The sequence below is a fragment of the Protobothrops mucrosquamatus genome, unplaced genomic scaffold (genome assembly GCF_001527695.2).
Source record: "Protobothrops mucrosquamatus isolate PMUCROS unplaced genomic scaffold, P.Mucros_1.0 scaffold_172, whole genome shotgun sequence".
Lineage (NCBI taxonomy): Eukaryota > Metazoa > Chordata > Lepidosauria > Squamata > Viperidae > Protobothrops > Protobothrops mucrosquamatus.
Window position 1 is genome coordinate 213,668 of NW_015386248.1, and position 18,496 is coordinate 232,163.

The 18,496-nt window shown below is 35.5% G+C and overlaps 1 protein-coding gene across 4 annotated transcripts in view; it reads right to left on the reverse strand.

Moving 5' to 3' along the window:
* The window catches only part of CADPS2 (calcium dependent secretion activator 2), a 317,808-nt gene that overhangs the window by 186,705 nt on the left and 112,607 nt on the right, over positions 1–18,496 (reverse strand). For all 4 annotated transcript variants that reach the window (XM_029285368.1, XM_015822226.1, XM_015822219.1 and 1 more), the window contains exons 4-6: positions 16,081–16,161; positions 14,227–14,463; positions 6,770–6,891 (exon numbers count right to left, since the gene is read on the reverse strand). In XM_029285368.1, the coding sequence (XP_029141201.1) occupies positions 6,770–6,891; positions 14,227–14,463; positions 16,081–16,161 (440 nt within the window). The remainder of the gene's footprint in view (positions 1–6,769; positions 6,892–14,226; positions 14,464–16,080; positions 16,162–18,496) is intronic.

Here is an 18,496-nt window from a genome sequence, read left to right on the forward strand (position 1 = left end):
GGATGTGTAGAGTAGAGTGGTTGAGAAGGTGGAGAGGAGGGAAGGAGGTAGAAGGAAGGAGGGAAGTAGGTTGAAGAGAGGGAATGTGTTCCTGTGAGGCTACTGAGCATCTTAGAATGGGAGGTTTTTTTAGTTTGTTTTTTTTTATTAATTGTATTATTGACTTATGCCATAATTGTATGTTTGTTTATTTTGGGGGGGGAAAAATCAATAAAGTTTGTTTATAAAAAAAAAAAAATTCTGTATATTCCATAATGAAATATAGAAAGTTCCATATGGTGAATGAATGCACATTTCTCAATATTTTTTAAATGCAAACAACAGCAAGAACAACAACAAAACCTTGAGCGGATGGGAATAAATACAGGATGAATCAATTAAACCTAAATCCAGTCTCTATTAATTATTTTACCAAATGTTACCACACAGACATTTTAAATATGTAAGCACTTCCAGCATTCTGTATAATTCTGTTATCTTACTCTGACATTCATTAAGCAGTTGCCAAATGTTTCAGTCTTCATCATCATTCATGATGAAATATTTATGAGAAATAAAATTAAAATGGTTTAAAAATCCAGTGGGCATTCCAATGCTCAGGCTCTATTTTATTCCTGAACGACAGAGTTAATAATGGAGAATAAAATGTTCAAGACTAGCTATACAAGGAGATGGGAATCCCTGTTGTTTGAAAGCAACAGACTGATGTATTGCTCCATGAGCTCAACTTCAATGAAAGGGTTCTCCTAACTGAGAGTTGAGAGAAAAGGTCACTATCATACACTGGGGGGGACTTTCGAAACCTTAAAAAAGCAGAAAACTGCTGGGCAGGTGACATAAAAGCATCCCACACACTTTAAGAAAGCTTTAATATGACTGAAATTGAAAGGAGCTAAACAGCATTATTTTAAGAAGAATCCTCACCTAAATAACAACAGAAGAATTTTTCTGAAATATATTACCCTGTTAGATATGTTTAATATCCCAGTTTAAAACAGATAGTGGATCAGATTTATACCCTAGTAAATGAGACAAAATATAGATTATATTTTGTTTTTAAAAGAACCAGTCCAACTAACATGATACAAGTCAAGCAGATATGTCTATCTCTGTTTATATTTTTCACAATCTAGCATTCTGTCCAGTTTCAAGAATATTATTTTAACTATATAATCATCATAATCATCATACCATGTAATAAACAATGGTTGGAAGTTGTTGTTGTTTGTTAAGATTAAATTTAGTTGATGAGGTGCCTGTAATTATTCTTAGAAGACCAGCCTCATTCAAAAAGAGCCAGTTTGGTCTAGTGATGAAAGTGTCAGGCTAGAAGCCAGGAGACTGTGAATTAGCAACTCTGGGCCAGCCACTCTGTCTCAGCCCAATTCACCTCACAGAGCTGTTGTTGTGGGGAAAATAGGAGGAAGGATTATTTTGTGTCTTCATTGCCTTGAGTTATTTATAAAAACGATAAAGGCAGGAAATAGATTTTATATATATATATATATATATATATATATATATATATATAGATAGATAGATAGATAGATAGATAGATAGATAGATAGATAGATAGATAGATAGATAGATAGATAGATAGATAGATAGATAGATAGATTTGTATGATCCTGATCTCTTCTCACTTTAGCGCCATTTCAGGAAAAGTAAGATTTAGTGGTTTTTTCATAGATTTTATAAATATAAATATAAATCCTTGTTGGCATTAGAAATGATTGCAAGAGATTTGTGAGACATGATTCCTGTTCAAAATGTCAACTTCTTTTATTAAAGGTCATGATATTCATAGTTTACTAATATCAACAGATTTGCAACCTCCACTTCTCTGTACTATCTCTAACGCCACCGGAAGCCATCATGTTAGGCAGTTCTTATGCATGGGCACAATGTGTGAGCAAGGATACCCTCTGTGAATGCCACTTGCCACATTATCAGGATGCCCAGGGAAAGCAAATGAATGCTCTCTATAGATTCCTACAACTACAGAGCTGCAATGCAAGAGCCTGCAAACCTAGACAGAATGTTGACAATCCCTGGATTTGATCTGGCACCTTTTCAAAATTTAATTTGAGAATTAATTTAATTTGAGAATGCTAATGAAACCTTTAATAGTGTCGTTAGTCTTCTCTTTGGGGAGGGGGAAGAGAAATGAACAAACATTGAAGTCCAGAGTTTCTTTTCAACAGCTCAGACATCTATTAGGCCAATCTTTCAAAAGATCAGGCAAAGTATGAAAAAGAAAATCATTTCTCTTGTCCATATTACCTAGCAGCTTATGGTTCCCCTTGTCAGTTACTTCATACTCAGTCCAAATGGATGAACAAGAGGAGAGAAGGAAATACAACCAAAGTACATTCTCTCTTTTTTTAAAATGATCCAGATCAAGAAAGAGTTCTGCACATTTTTTAAACAAAAATGTTAATGCTTTAGTTGTGGCAATAAAAAGTTAATAAAAGGTACTCTGAAATTTTAAATGATACATTGCTGTTAGAGCACTGTGGTAAGCATGCTGAAAAAGAATAAAACTTTTACCACCATTTTGTTATGACAAGGACAGACAACCTACAGCCATACAGGAATCTCAGCATGCCAAGATCATGCTACCAGAATTCAGTGGTAAAATGCCTGATTTTTGCTTCATCTTTGGTGTGTATCTTTTGAATCATTATGGCAAAATGCTACCATTCCCAGCCTAAAATTTAAAAACTACTATGTCAATCAAATGCCTTTTGCAATCCCTGTAGAAATGGGACAATAGAGCACAGCCCCCTCATCCCATAGTTACTTGCCTGTGAGCTACATGATTGATCAACTCTTCCCACATTTCTGTCATTTTCCCCCCCTTTCTTTCCCTCTAATAACAGATAGTTCCTGAATTATGGCTGGTTGTTTAGCGACAATTAAGGGTTATAACGGACCCCCCAAAGTTCCAGTGGCCACCCCACAAGTCACGTGATTGCATTTTGGGCACTTGGAAGCCAGATGTTTGCAGCATCCCAGGGTCATTTGACCATGATTTATGGTTTCTCCCCATGGCACACAATGGTTTGGTTAACTACAGAGGATTCACTTAACAACTGTTACAAAAATGCCATAAAATTGGATCAATCAATAGACAACCCACTTAATGATCAGAATGACTTATGGTGGTAATTCTGGGCTCAATTACAGTTGTAACTTGATGACTATCTATACTCCCTTTTTTTCTTTATTATACTGTTTTCATTTTCACCAACTTATCTTTTCTTAGTTAATTTTCTCTTGCTCTTCCCTCTCTTTCCCTTTTATTTTTTTAAAACATGGATCATTCATTTTTTTAAAACATGGATCATTCTTTAGCAATTAAGAAACTAAAGCAACAAACCACATCTGTAAACATTGTAGATGACTCCTGTTGCTACTACTCTTACATGTAGGATCTGGACATTCATACAAACCACAGTTTGAGATCCTTTCTCTTCTATTCACTATACATTCACAATTAGCTTCTCATTCCTTGAGACGAGATATTACTCTTTAAGGCAGTGGTGGCGAACCTATGGCACATGTGCCAGAGGCGGCACTCAGAGGCCTCTCTGTGGGCAAGTGCGCCATGCCCCGGAGATGGCAACTGTACCTCTTCAACCAGCTGCCTGCTAACTCGCCAAGGTCCCACGTGGCCGGATGCATCCCAGCATGGCTGATTTCCATCCCCCCGTCCTGTCCCTGCTGGCCTCGCATTCTCTCCTTTTCTCAGGCACGACCCACTGCATCACCTCCTCAGCTGTCGGCTGGCCATCCATCTCAGAGGCGGCTTCTTTGAACTGCTGGCGGCAGGCTGCAGAGCCCCAGAGTGCACCGGTCGAGGGGCTGGCAGGCTGTGACAGCTGACGGCCACCGTCGGCCCCCATGCACTCATTGTCTTCTGTGTGAGGGGGCTGATGGCATCAGGCAGCAGCCACCCCAGCCCTTGCCTTGCCACATGGCAATGACACCCCCGCTCTGCCTCGCCTCACCCTGTAGGATGAGCCTCCTTTCTACCACCCTACCAGCCAGAGACCCCCTCGATCTCCCCCAACCCTGCCCACCCCGCACAGGCATCCCTCCCCACGAGCAACATTGAGATGACCATGCCCACTTTGGCCACGCCAACCCAATCTGCCATGACCACCATATCCACGCCCACCCAGTGGGCCACGCCTACCTGGCACCCAGTGATAAATAAGTGGGTTTTGAGTTGCAGTTTGGGCACTTGGTCTCTATAAGGTTCACCATCACTGCTTTAAGGTCTTTGTATGCCTTTAAATGCTTCTTGGGCTAATGTCATTATTCAATACTGAGATGTCTTTAATTATTCAGTGTATACAATAAAGTTGAAATGTTTTCCACCATTGTACTGTGTACCTTATTGGTTGCTTTTTATTTTAACATTTGTTTTGTTTTGTTTCCGAAAATTGCAGTAGGGTCTGGATGTACTCAACAATTACTAAATTAATAATTACAGTTTTCCTTCCAATGCCCATTTCTTGTTATCTGTTGCATTTGTTTTAAGAAAACCTGTGTTTTATGATGATCTATGCCCAAAATAAATGTGTGGTTTTAAGACAGTACTTCTATGTTTTAAACATTAAGCAGTGTATTGTCTTCCTCACCACTGTTTCCCAATTATATTGTACAGATTTTGTTTTTAATTGGCTGTTGAACATATTATTGCCACTCAGTGGGAAAACAAGCAGAAATGCATGAATCTGAGACTTTTTTGGGGGGGTCAAAATGGTCTCAGGTTTAATCCTGCATACTTCCTGCACTGTAGGCTCCCTTTTTGAAATAGTAAAAAAATATGAAAGTTTCAATGTACAAATTTATTTAGAAAGAGGAAAAAACACCTTGTCATATTTATATTCTTATAATACTTCCAAATGGAGTTTTATACTTGTTTAGCAAATGTCAAGTTCATGGTTGGTCCACAAGGAATTTCGTGACTACAATCTTCAAAACAGCATCTCACAGCACACATTAAAGAGCAGGAGACACTCTTGGTAGTATATTTTAAAACAGATCTACAAAAGATTCTGAGTGATGTTTTAACAGAAGGGAAAGGCTTTTGAAGAAAGTGTATCACCCCAGAGGCCAATCAAATGAATTAGAAGCACATTTAATTAACTTCCTGTGTGTCAGCCTTGGAATGAGGTTTCTCTCCTGGAGTCTTTTTGTTTAGTGCATCCTCCCAAAATGAGCTGAAAGAAGATCCAAGAGGAAGCCAACTACAAGTCCCATAATCTTCAACAAAGACTTCACTGAATGAGTTGGATATTATGCAAATTATAACTCACTTATCTGGAGGGCTCCAGGTTGAAGAAAGTTGTCATATAGTGAATTTTATCAGGATAAATTTATGGGATGTTAATTTTAAGCTATGTGTACAAGTTGAATCTCAGCCAAGCAAAGCATCTCTGACTGAATGAATATATTTATGAAGATCCATCCAGCAGATCCAGCAATATAAAACAACAACAAAAGAAAAAAATATTACACATGAAAACCACTCATTTCACCTTCATTATATTTTACCACACGTCGGCTGCTCAAATTTAAGTTCTGAAGAGAACACTTCCATATTGAGATACCCCATTTTCATTAAACCTGATCAAAACGAGTTCAAGGCAGCATGCATTTAAACTGAAAACATGTAGGCATAAAGATAAATAGGCAGACAGACAGGATATTACCAATGAATTTATCGAACATTATCAAATAGATCAATAATATTATCATCCAGCTAGATGGAAGCACTTAGCTGATCTTGACTAATCTTGAAAAGGTAAACAGGCTTGGCCTTAGTTTGTATTTGGAAAAAAGGCTACCAGGTAATCCCAGCTTGAAGATTAGACTGGGAAATTGACAAAACTGTATGGAAGTAGGCAACACCAAACATCTCACATATTACATACAACGTCTATAAAGTCACTGGGGATTGTAAGATTTTACTTATTTTACTCAAGGAAGTAATTTGGGACTATGGCCTATTTAGTAAATGAAGAATAATCACGATGAATTATGATTCATCCACCTTATTATGTTTTTAAAGAATAAAAGCAAAATGTAATTCTAGAAGGAAGATGTGTTTTGCTGTCTTCGCTGCTATGTAGTCGTACATTGAGTGGAATAAATGAAATAAATAAGGGCACTGATATTATTGGCCTTCACCCTATAATGTTGCCTTCCTCTCATTCCCAGTCCATGTGTTATAGAGTCTTAAATATTTGTCAGCTACAAACATTTTCAAGTAGTATTTTCTCTTCCATTATTCTGACATCATCCAAAGACAGTTCCAGATTATGTCATCCATGCAGAGTTTGTGTGTGTGGGTCAAAAATATTAAGAGGGTTCTGCAGCAATATGATTAAAACCTGCCTCGTTGTTCATATGAGCAATATAGACACATGGACAAAAGAAGCAAGTAATTCTGATAAATAACCATCTTAATTTTATTCATCGTCCTGTAGATACTGATGTTGGATATGCCTACTCTCCTCTGTTCTCCCATCAAGCTTTTTCTTCAACCCTTCTGCTGTTATCTCCTAGAAGAGATATGGCAACCAGGCCACCAGTCTGTCAGTGATCCATCAGTTTTGCACATGAGAGTCTTGTTACTTTTTGCTAACTTTTACTTCCATAAACATAGCTCCAAATTTACAGCAAAATTTCCCACAAGACTGAAGGGACCCTCCTTATAAAAAAGGGGGAAAACCCCATTATTTGAAAATCTTACTGTGGTCTTGAAGCTTCAGCTTGGTCTGTTTGAAGTTTCTCTCCTCCTTCTACTTCCATTGTACAGTAAACAATACGGCTTGGAGCTAGAGACTTCAAGCCTTGAACTTCTATTATAACAATCTGTACAAGAAAAAAACCAGTCAATATGCATTGACATAATAGTTTGAAAGATATACTCAGTTCCCATGAGGCAATATTATCATTGATTAAAATCTAGGTCTCACTCAGATTTATAAAAATGTAAGCTTATTGCTGCTTTATACAGTCCATTGATCATCTTCATTGCAACTTTGGATTGTCCTTTAAATATATATTTATAGTTTTGCTATTAAACATTGAGGAAGGAAATTGATAAATGTCACAGCCTAATAAGTATGCTCTATATCAGGGGTCTTCAAATTTGGCTCTTTTATGACTTGTGGACTTCAACTCCCAGAATTCCTCAGCCAGGCACTGACTGAGGAATTCTGGGAGTTGAAGTCCACAAGTCATAAAAGGGCCAAGTTTGAAGACCTCTGCTCTATATTCATGTGTGCAGACCAACCATTATACTAAGCATCCCACTGAGTTTTAAAAATCCAAAAATCCTATATGTAGCAGCTGTGATAACTTATACTACATTAGGGTTATATTTGTCCTAACAGTATATATACTGCAATGTATAATCAAATGCTTATGATATTTTTAGAATGTAAAGGGTATTATAACACCTCTGTTCACCAACAGAGTATAAATATGAGAGTGCAATTGTAGATGCTTTTGTGGATCATGACTAGTGGCAACAAAGCTTCAAATGTATGTTTGTGTACAAATATTACTGATCAGCAAGTAAGGGACAATGCTGTGACAAATAAACAAATTGTTTAATTTTGAATCCAAGAAAAACATATGAAGAAATTAGCAATATTTCAAGTATATTAGAAACACCATATCCAGATCTAACCTGATACATAGCAACTGAGCATTAATATAAACTTACTTACCATGATTTGAGCATAGAACTGTGAACTTTCACATATTAAAATAACACTCTTCTCAAGTGCAAATCTGAATTTATCCCAGCTGGATGTAGCTAGGGGAAACTTAATCTTTGACTGATGGCAGAATGCTGCTACAACTGGTGGTCAAAATTCCAAACAGCATTATTCATATTGCTGGGAAGAATTATGAACACAGTTGAGCTGCCATTCTCATGTCCAACCAGAGATACATAAAATGTTTTCACACCATTAAACCAGGATATTAAAGGCCCTCCATATCAACATCTAATTGTCCAAAGCTCCACTTCTGGGTTGAATGTAGCTAATGGGTGTTGAAGAGTTAAACCACATGCTGCCTTAGTGACTTACCACTTCAGAGGTTGAAATTGTTGCCTTGAAGACAATAAATTAAATTATGACTGTGAAGGTGACTGTTCCTCAACTCAAATTCTTTAAACGCTAATTAATGTCATCATGCTATTGGGAAACCATTGTTTTCTTGATTATAGAAATATGCATTGTGACCAGGTCAACTTGCAGAAAGATTTTCCTGATTGAAAACAGGCACAGTATCATTTTGGTCTTCTATTGGAGAAAAAGGATAAACCAAACATTTGGGAAGCTTTTTCTCAAGGAAACAAACTTATTTTATGCAGTTTTTCAAAAACCTTAGTTCACTTACAACGTAAGTTAGCAGTTTCTATACACTTTGAAATTAATTAAGTTAAATTCTTTCTTTCCAAGTATAAAAAGATAAATTGGCCAGAGTGCTTCTAGACGTGCAAGGTCTAGAAATACTCTTATTAGTTTTCCACTGCCAAAAAACTATATAACATGCAATACAGGCAGCCAGTTCTAAGCATATTATTTTAAAGTTAATAATTTTCTCTAAAAATGTTATCATTTCTACTTGCATTGTAGTACTGGGAATCTAAACTGAAGCACATCTTCAGAGATTAAGAAGAAAAATAGTTCAACAGATAATATTTTGGAGAACACTGACTTAAAATGACTCAGTTGCACAAATAGACATATAATAATATTTTTAAAACAACTGTGGCTTTCTCGTTTATAACAAATCTGCATGCCTATTCAACCTTTCTTTTTCTTTTTTTAAAAGATAATCCTATGATAAAGATATATATCTCTATTGAGCTACAGTATAGAATACACACACACACACAAAGCATGCATGCAAACCTACATACATACAAATTCTATATGCTCTCCTAGGTCTAACCAGTTAGGAGCCAAACACATAAAAGAGAGAGACCCGTTCCCTGATAACTTTTCAGCCAATTTGATTCCAAGTAATTCACCTTGTCACACTGCTAGGTTGTGAAGCCATTGCCCTCACAGTGATGCCACTGTCTGCCCAAGAAATATGGTGTTGTCTTCCTTATGAAACATTCCAGACTGAATTCCATTCTTGATTGAACATCACTTTTAATGTCTGTAGCTCAGTTAGCTTCCAACATCATTTTCTTTGATTCACAAATAGATTGTGACTCTATTTCAGATTTATGAACTGTAAAACACTTCATTTTTGTAGCATAATATAGAAGTACTCAAGAAAAGGGCATGTGAATTTGGCCCACAAGATCTGTTTAGTCAAACTGCCGATAGAGTGACAAAGGAGGCAATCACTTTATAGAACTAAGTCCCATTACTATAATATAATCTTTGTTCCTCTTAAAAAACAACAATTCCTGCCAGAGTGGGAGCTAGTAGCCTCCCCTTAACTTTCAGCAGTACTGCAGTGATTTTATGCTCTTGAAAAGTGTACTGGAGGTGATAAGTTGAAAAAAAAAGAAATATTTGCGGAACTTTTTCTCATTTTAATAGAAGAATGCAACTTTGCACTTGTATTATTGTCCTTGAACAATAAGCAAAGCATAATGAAGATACTGTAATTTTATAACAAACACACATATGTAATAAATACTTCAGTAAAAATATCAAGAATTCAGATTAGGGAATAGGAAAAGACTAAACAGTTAGGACATGGTAAATATTTCAGACTTCTAGGGCAGGTATTTAAGCTCTTTTTAAAGGGTGCATATGAAGAAATGAGAAATCATATGTCCCTGTTAAAGAAAGGTTACCATTAAAGCAAGAATCTAGAGATCCTAGACTTTAAACTGAAATACAAATCCAGAGAAGATAATTTTACTACCCAGAGTAATACTGGTCTTCAGAAGCATTTGCAGCATTCAGAAGTGCATTGTTAACACAGGAGTAATTTTCTTTTCTTTTCCTCTGAATCTCAAATTCAAGAGATGTGTGAGATTTGCCATATTTATCAGAGGAAACAAGAAATCGTCACAATAATAAACAAAATTATGCATCCCTGCACAATAGAAAGACAGGATTTAGTTTTGTTTTCATGCTAATGTACTAATTATTATATCCACCCGGATACTCTAGTGACAATCTGAAGGGTTGTTATTTCTGAATAGGTCCTAAGATAATAGATAATAAAAACAAATAAGTGAAACAATTTAAACAAAATTCAACATCTGGTTCAACAATCCTCATCCCGTTTCTCTTGTGTTAAGATAATTACTGTGCCTTAGAAAAGGTTAACATGACTTCAACATAAAGGATGATCTATTCAAATGAGATCAACCTGACATTAAGGCCACTAAGTTTGCATAGTTCCCTTTCTAATCATTTTCGGAAATTGCTTTTAAACTCCTTTTCAGCTATTAGGGACCTTTGGATATGTTACAGCATCAGGTGAATTTCCTTCAAATGCTTAGCAAAGGAAATTGTTGTTACAAGAAATGAAAATTTTTTGAAGGAAATAAACAACAAGGGAGTGATTAAAACTTTGATTTTAGAAAGTTACAAGCAGACTAAGAGTCCAGATAAATTTGAAATAAGATTTTAGAATTAATTATATATAATTCTTCCCATTCAAAAATGCTTTTCCTTTGATATATTTTTTTTTAAAATAAGACAAGACTTTAAAAATTGGACAATAAAAAAACACTAGAGGACTGAAAATGAAATGAAATCAGATTTTAGGACATTATTTGAAGGGATTAAGGATCATGATAGTTAAAAGTAAAAAGAAAGAATATAAAACTGATTGATCTGAACAAAGTTAAAATAGACATATTGTTGTCTCTGGTAATCCTTAATGGAGTTTTGCTGACATCAGGACTGAAATGATAAAGGAGGACTTCCTTGAATATGGCCGACTGATTACATGCCCAGTGAGGGATCCTGGAAGGGTTTTCCCCTGGGCTGTAGCTCTTCAGCTACAGCTGAATTTTTGGATCCTGATCAAAGAGGGAGCCAAGATGGAGGAGCAAATTATTAAAGATACATTTGAAAGGTCTCTAAATAAATCCACTAATTTGTTGACCAGCTGTGCTCCAAGGATGATTAAAAAAAACCCTCTCAAATTACTCAAGAGATGCAAGCATGTCCAGAAAGTTACCAAGCTACTGAGGCAACTTCACAAACAGCTGAAAATGCAGAAGAATTTATTGCAAATTTGGAATACAAACTTGACATTAACTTTTATTATGATGGTATAAATATAAATGTCTCAACACAGCTGAAAGAAGAGTGTCAAGAAAATCAGCAACTTTAAAAAAAACTAATTTGGGACTTTTTCTTTAAGGACATTAAGAAGATTGAGAAATCTGTGATAAAAAGGGAGGCTTATAATTAGTTGATAATGGTTCCAGAGAAAAGGATTCTACTCTAGGAAGATACGTTGGAGGGAATAATAATAATAATAATAATAATAATAATAATAATAATAATAATAATAATAATAATAATAATAATAATAATAATAATAATAATAATAATAATAATAATAATAATAATAATAATAATAAAAAAGTTGGAAGGGACCTTGAAGGTCATCAAGTCCAACCCCCTGCTCAGGCAGGAAACTCTACACCATTTCGGACAGATGGCTGTCCAGTCTCTTCTTAAAAACTTCCAGTGTTGGAGCATTCACCGCTTCTGGAGGCAGGTTGTTCCATTGGTTAATTATTCTAACTGTCAGGAAGTTTCTCCTTAGTTCTAGGTTGCTTCTCTCCTTGATTAGTTTCCATGCATTGCTTCTTGTCCTGCCCTCAGGCGCTTTGGAGAATAGCTCTTCTTTGTGGCAGCCCCTGAGATATTGGAACACTGCTATCATGTCCCCCCTCGTCCTTCTCTTCGTTAAACTAGACATACCCAATTCCAGCAACCGTTCTTCATATGTTTTAGCCTCCAGTCCCCTAGTCATCTTTGTTGCTCTTCTCTGTACTCTTTCTAGAGTCTCAACATCTTTTTTACATTGTGGTGACCAAAACTGGACGCAGTATTCCAAGTGTGGCCTTACCAAGGCATTGTAAAGTGGTATTGATTCTTGATTCTATCCCTCTGTTAATGCAGCTCAGCACTATGTTGGCCTTTTTGGCAGCTGCAGCACACTGCTGGCTCATATTTAAGTGATTGTCCATTAGGACTCCGCGATCCCTCTCACAGTTACTACTATTGAGCAAGGTACCCCCTATACTATACCTGTACATTTGGTTTTTCCTGCCTAAATGTAGAACCTTACTTTTTTCACCATTGAATTTCATTTTGTTAGATAGCACCCAGTGTTCAAGTCTGTCCAGGTCCTCCTGTATCTTAAGCCTGTCTTCTGGAGTGTTGGCTATTCCTGTCAGCTTGGTGTCATCCACAAATTTGATGAGTTCTCCATCTATCCCCTTGTCCAAATCATTGATGAAGATGTTGCAGAGTACTGGGCCCAGAACAGAGCTCTGGGGCACCCCACTACACACTTCCCTCCATGTAGATGCAGTTCCATTGAGGACCACACGCTGAGTACGGCCTGTCAGCCAACTACGAATTCATTTGGTGGTGATGCTGTTTAACCCACATTTTTCTATCTTATCGAGTAGTAGGTTGTGATCTACTTTATCAAATGCCTTACTGAAGTCCAAGTAAATTATATACACAGCATTCCTCTGATCCACTAATTTTGTCACTTGGTCAAAGAATGACTTAAACCTAGTGAGTTAACAGGATCTAGGATGGATTTGATATTTGTAACTGAAAGAAAGAATCTAAAATTTGAAAATGATGTTTTATATATAATGTTTAAGTAATTTTTAAAGTATGTAATGTTATTGAAAATCTATTTGAGAGTACTCTGTGTTCTAAAAAGAATGTTTATAAAAGGAGGAAAAAAAAGATTATTCTATAAGGGTAGTTTGGAGGGTGAGACCTAAATTCAATACTGAAGTTCAAAGCCTGTATGTTAAGAAGTTAAAGAAAAAGTTGTTCTAAAAAGTTTTGATTCTAGAAAAGTATTTAAAGAAAGTTTGGCATTTTTTTTAAAAAAAAGGGTTGAAAAAAATAGTGCTTATCCTTGTAAGATCAAAGAATTTGAAAGTATATAGTTAACTTTCTTAATAAAATGGTGATAGTTTATAAAGATTATTAGGTGCAAATAGAAATACATACTATTCCCACATCAAGAAAGATAAAACAGGAATGGTTAAATTGATCGTCTTATTCAAAGAGGAGAATATACTGTATTTGAGTATGCTTTTCATTTGGATATCACTTCTGGATTTTGTGCTTGTGATAAAAAAAATGAAACTTTGACTTTGGTTTTGTCGATTAGATAGATTTGTCATTATAGGAATGACTAGTTATATATTAATGTGTAAAAACAAAAAGTTGAGGCTGGAGTGTTTTTATCTTGTACTGTGCTAAAAAGAGTCGGAAGTCACCACCTTTTTTTTTCTTTTCCCCTTGTACCTCACACCTTCTCTTCCCCTCTTCTTTCCCCTCCCTTAATTTGCTATTTCTATTTTTCTTTGTATTTTATATATAAATAAAAAAATAAATAAAAAAGGACTGAAATGATAAAGCATTATGTATTTGTTTATAAATAAGAAATAGGATAGGGGAAGAAGAGATTATTTGCTGTGTTTTGAGATGATAAGTTATTAAAATTGTTTATACTGGTGATAAAGAAGAAAGTCATTTCTTTATACATTTTTTCTTTTTCTATTTTCTTCTTTATTCTATGTTCTGAATTCTTATTTCCTTCCTAGTTTTCTGTTTTTCTTTTTTCTTTCTTTTCTGCACCTTCTCACCATCTTTTTTTCAATTTTTAAAATATGTATAGTTTTTTACTGTTAGAATTGTAATCTTTAATAAAATTATTAAAAAGAGATTAACCTAATTTTTAATGATTTTGCTATCATCAGCAGTGAAGATTTTAGCAGATCTGCAGCTTACAACATCCTTCGAATATTCTTCTAGAAAACATTCTGTAGATAAAATGTCCAACTGAATTGCTGGCAGATAATTTAAAATATAGACCCATAAATATCATACCTTTAGGAATTCTTAAAGGAACCACAATAAACAACAAGCCCAAGGAGTTAGGAATAGTCATAAGTAATTCAAATGTCAACAAATATTATATGATAAATTTGCTTACCTCTAATGTGAATGACAGCACCACATCTGATTTTGACAGCTGAACCTCATTTTCATCTCCTATGTCCAAGAAAGCAGAATTCTGTGATCGTTTTAATTTTTGTAATTTAAATTCTGGGCCACCTTTAGACACTGGAAGACTTTCCAAATTTGCCATCAGCAAATTCACTGAAGATCGTAGTTCTTCTATATACATGTGCTCCATTTCTTTTACTATAAACTCTGGACATTTTCTTTCCTTGAAAATATTTTTGAAAGTTCAGTGTCACTTTAGGTTCTAAACTCCTAGACAGATAAACACAGCCCTGATTAATTGGTACCTTGTTTTAGGTAAATATAAAATGTATCCTTTAGATTATTAACCTGAAAAACTACAGAAGTCATTTTAAAGTGTCCATTAGATACTAAGAAACAATATATCCCAATTAATGCAATTCAATTTAGAAATGTTCACAAAATAGAAAAGGATTGTAAGAAACAAAAATACAACATTCTGATAGTAAATCTGGAGTAATCATTTCTTTAGCTAAAACCTAGTACTGTAGTATAATTCAAAATTTAAAAGTACTTCCTCAGAAAGGACAGGAATGACCGGATACTGAATCATTTTGCTTTTATAGCATTTTAAATACCAGAATTTTACTCTATAATTCACCATTACTTAAAATTCTCCATTAAACAGAACAGTTAAAATATTTCTCTTTTCTATTAGTTGTTCCTGGGTCATATAATAACAATTATAAATCATAAAATAATCAAAACTGATTTGATTTCTGATGTTGCTGAACATAGATGTAAATCATTTTATATGTCTGCAATTCTTTCCCCAATTTCTTGATTTGGTAAGATAAATTTTGCCAGGAAATCTGAAGCAACAGAGTCCAGTTAACAATCTAGCAAGTCTAACAAGAGAACTGAAATCCAAGCAGTATTTAAAAATCAAATAGATTAGCACATTTCTGGATTATCTGATGTTGTACCATCATATATAGAAATATTTTGTTAAATACAATCCTACTGACACACATAGTACCAATGGCCCATCTTAATCCCCAAAGATATCTTAGGTATTTCCATTATCTAAAGAATTCTTTGGAATTCTTCAGACTGTGCAGTGCTTATATCTCTTTTCTTTTAATAATAGCAATAGCATTTAGACTTTTATATCACTTCATAGTGCTTTATAGCCCTCTCTAAGTGGTTTACAGAGTCAGCATCTTGCCCCCAACATTTTACCAACCTTGGAAGGATGGAAGGCTAAGTCAACCTTGAGCTAGTCAGGATCGAACTCCTAGCAGTGAGTAGAGTTAGCCAGCAATACTGCATTCTAATCACTGTGCTACTATGGCTCTTTTCTTTCTGCAATTATATATGCATGTGACTTAGTGTATAATGTCAATTAAAACAATCACTTCCAAATTATATCTAGCAGTGGTGGCCTTTCAAACAGACAACTAAAGTATTCATTTAGCTGACAATGCTAACTTGAAGCTTGGCTGTTGACCTGTTTTGCCCTCACTCTGTTCCTCCTTTCTCCTTGAATGCCATGTCTTTTGATTGGCAAACCTAAAAGCAGATTGCCAAACAATTTATGATAAGCTCAGTTTACCAGTTACAAAAACATGCCATCTATTAACAACACTCACAGCCACTAGTAGTCATCCATCAGAAAATAAGGCCTATCCAAATGAACTGAAAAGGTAAGACGAGGCTAGAGAAGGACGAATGCAAACAAATACTGTTATAAATCCATGTAGTTTGTTCCACTGGCTGCAGTGGAACTTTCCCCTAAACAATCAGTTTCAAACCGATTTAGAAAAATTTCCACTCCTCAAAACAAGAAATTCAAACTTACTTTTGCCATTTGATCAGCCATTTGAAGGCGCCCATCAAGCTCTCGTCTGATCTGGGCAGCTTGCTCATCTGCATTGTCCAGCTTGAATGAAAATTAGAGAGAAATAAGGGGATGGGAAATGCTCACAATATTAAAAATGAAATACTAAACAAATGCAACTTATCTGACATTTTCATAAATAAAACCAATGACAGAAAATAGTAAGAAGATAACATCATTCTGGATTTTTTTTTTGTTTAAATCTTGTAACCTTATTACATGATCTATGGATATGGTAAATAATACAAAAATAGACTTTAATGAAAAAGGGTATAAAATATGGAAATTTTTATCTTGCATTAAAAGCATCCCTACAAATTCTACAATGAAAGAAAGCCAATTTTACACCCAAAATACTGAATTCTTCAATCTAAACCAAATAAACATAAACACACATACAGTATACACAAAAAGGGACAGTGTGGAGTAAAGTTGGCCATGGCTGGGGAGGTGGCACTAGGGCAGAACGGGCAGAGGAGGCAGGGCAAGTGACAGCTTTCAGGATGAAGGTTGGAGTTGTGGACACTGTGCAAGGTCTCACGGAGGTCTTCTTTCTTTCCTACTGTTGAAATGTCTAGGAAATTGTTCTTGAGAAGGTGTCCAACAATTCAGTATGCAGAGTCATGAATGTATTGATGATACCCAACTATCACCAAGTCAGGCTGTGGGAGAGATGCTGTTGATAGCTTAAGCCACTGCCTGGAGGAGAAGCTTGAAGCCAAATAACATGGAAGTAACGTCTGTATGCTAATGTTCCCTATATACCATGAGCCTTTTACTGGTTACCGGTTATTTTATAGGTCTAATTTAGTGCTGGTTTTAACAGGGCCACTTATCCAGCTTGAGTGACCTTGACCTATTAGTTGGGTCAGGGAGAAACCACGCTTAGTTCTGAGAAGGGGGGAGCTGAAATCAGGAGGTGCTTTTTTCAGAAACAGTACTAGTACTCTAAACAAGTCTCCCCATAGAAATCCAATTGCTCCTTTCCTCGACAGCATTCTGGAGGATGCTGAAAATCATACTGATCCAGAAAGACACAGCAGCAGGTTTTTACCATTAATTCTTATCTTATTTTTATTTCCTCTTGCTATTGTATCACAATTTATTTGGACTTGGCCATTTGTTTTAGTTTTCTTCTAAATTTTTTTACTGTATTTTAAGACTATTCATGCAGGGCTTTTTTTCAGCCGGAACGCGGCGGAACCGCGTTCCGGCACCTTTTTCTGGGCCAGCCGCACCGGAAATAGCCCCTCCCACACCGGAAATAGCCCCTCCCAAATTTTACTTGCATTCCTGTTCTCTAAAGGGGCGGTCCTAGGGTTTGATGAGGGCGTGGCCAGGTTTGAGTTCCGCCACCTTTTCTCCGAGAAAAAAAGCCCTGTATTCATGGATGTGTAGTTTAACTATTTACAGGATTTAGACTATAGATTGTAAATGTACAGGTACTCCCTGACTTATGATCATAATTGGGACCAGACCTTCTATCACTAATTGAGGAAGTTGTTAAATGAGCCGTACCTGATTTTATGACCTTTTTTTGCTGCAATTGCTAAGTGAATCATATGATTATTAAGCAAATCTGGCTTTCTCTATTGACTTTGCTAGTTGGAAGTTGGCTGAGAAATTCACAAATGACAATCATGGGCCCTGGGATATTGCAACCACCATAAATACATGGCAGATGCCAAGCCCCCAAATTCTGATCATGGGACTGAACAGCTGCTGTGATTGTTGTAAATACAAGGTCCAGTAGTATGACACTTTGTTCAGTGTTGTTGTAACTTTGGTTACTAAACAGTAACCAAACATAACTCAAGGACTACTTGTTTAGTTGTTTTTACAATTCTCTGCTAATAATTTTTATTTTATTTTATTAGCATGTTTTGTTTTTTCTGTTTCTGCTTTGGAATAATTGTTATGTTATTTCTATTATGCTACTTTACAACCAAAATAAACCCAATAATGGAATTATAAATTTAAAAAATATTTATTTATCAAATTTATTGGCTGCCCATCTTACCACAGGGTAAAAAATAAAGAATGACTGCTCATAAAAAAAATGAAGAGATTAGGCCCATGACCTAAAACCACCAATGAATTATTTATTTCTTTAAAACATTTATACAATCACCCATCTTATATCAAAGTTATATTCCATTGAGACAAAAATATAATTTAATCTCTAGAACTTTTATAACATCACATCAACCCAGTATAATCCACAGGCAGGAATAATGGAGATGTAATCTAAAGGTTATCATGGACTATATGAGATAGGGGAAAGGTACTCTGGACTACAGTGTTCCCCAAGCAGACTGTTTATAAAAAAAGTGTCCCTTGACAAATTGTTCTAAATAACTGTGGAAAGAGACATCTT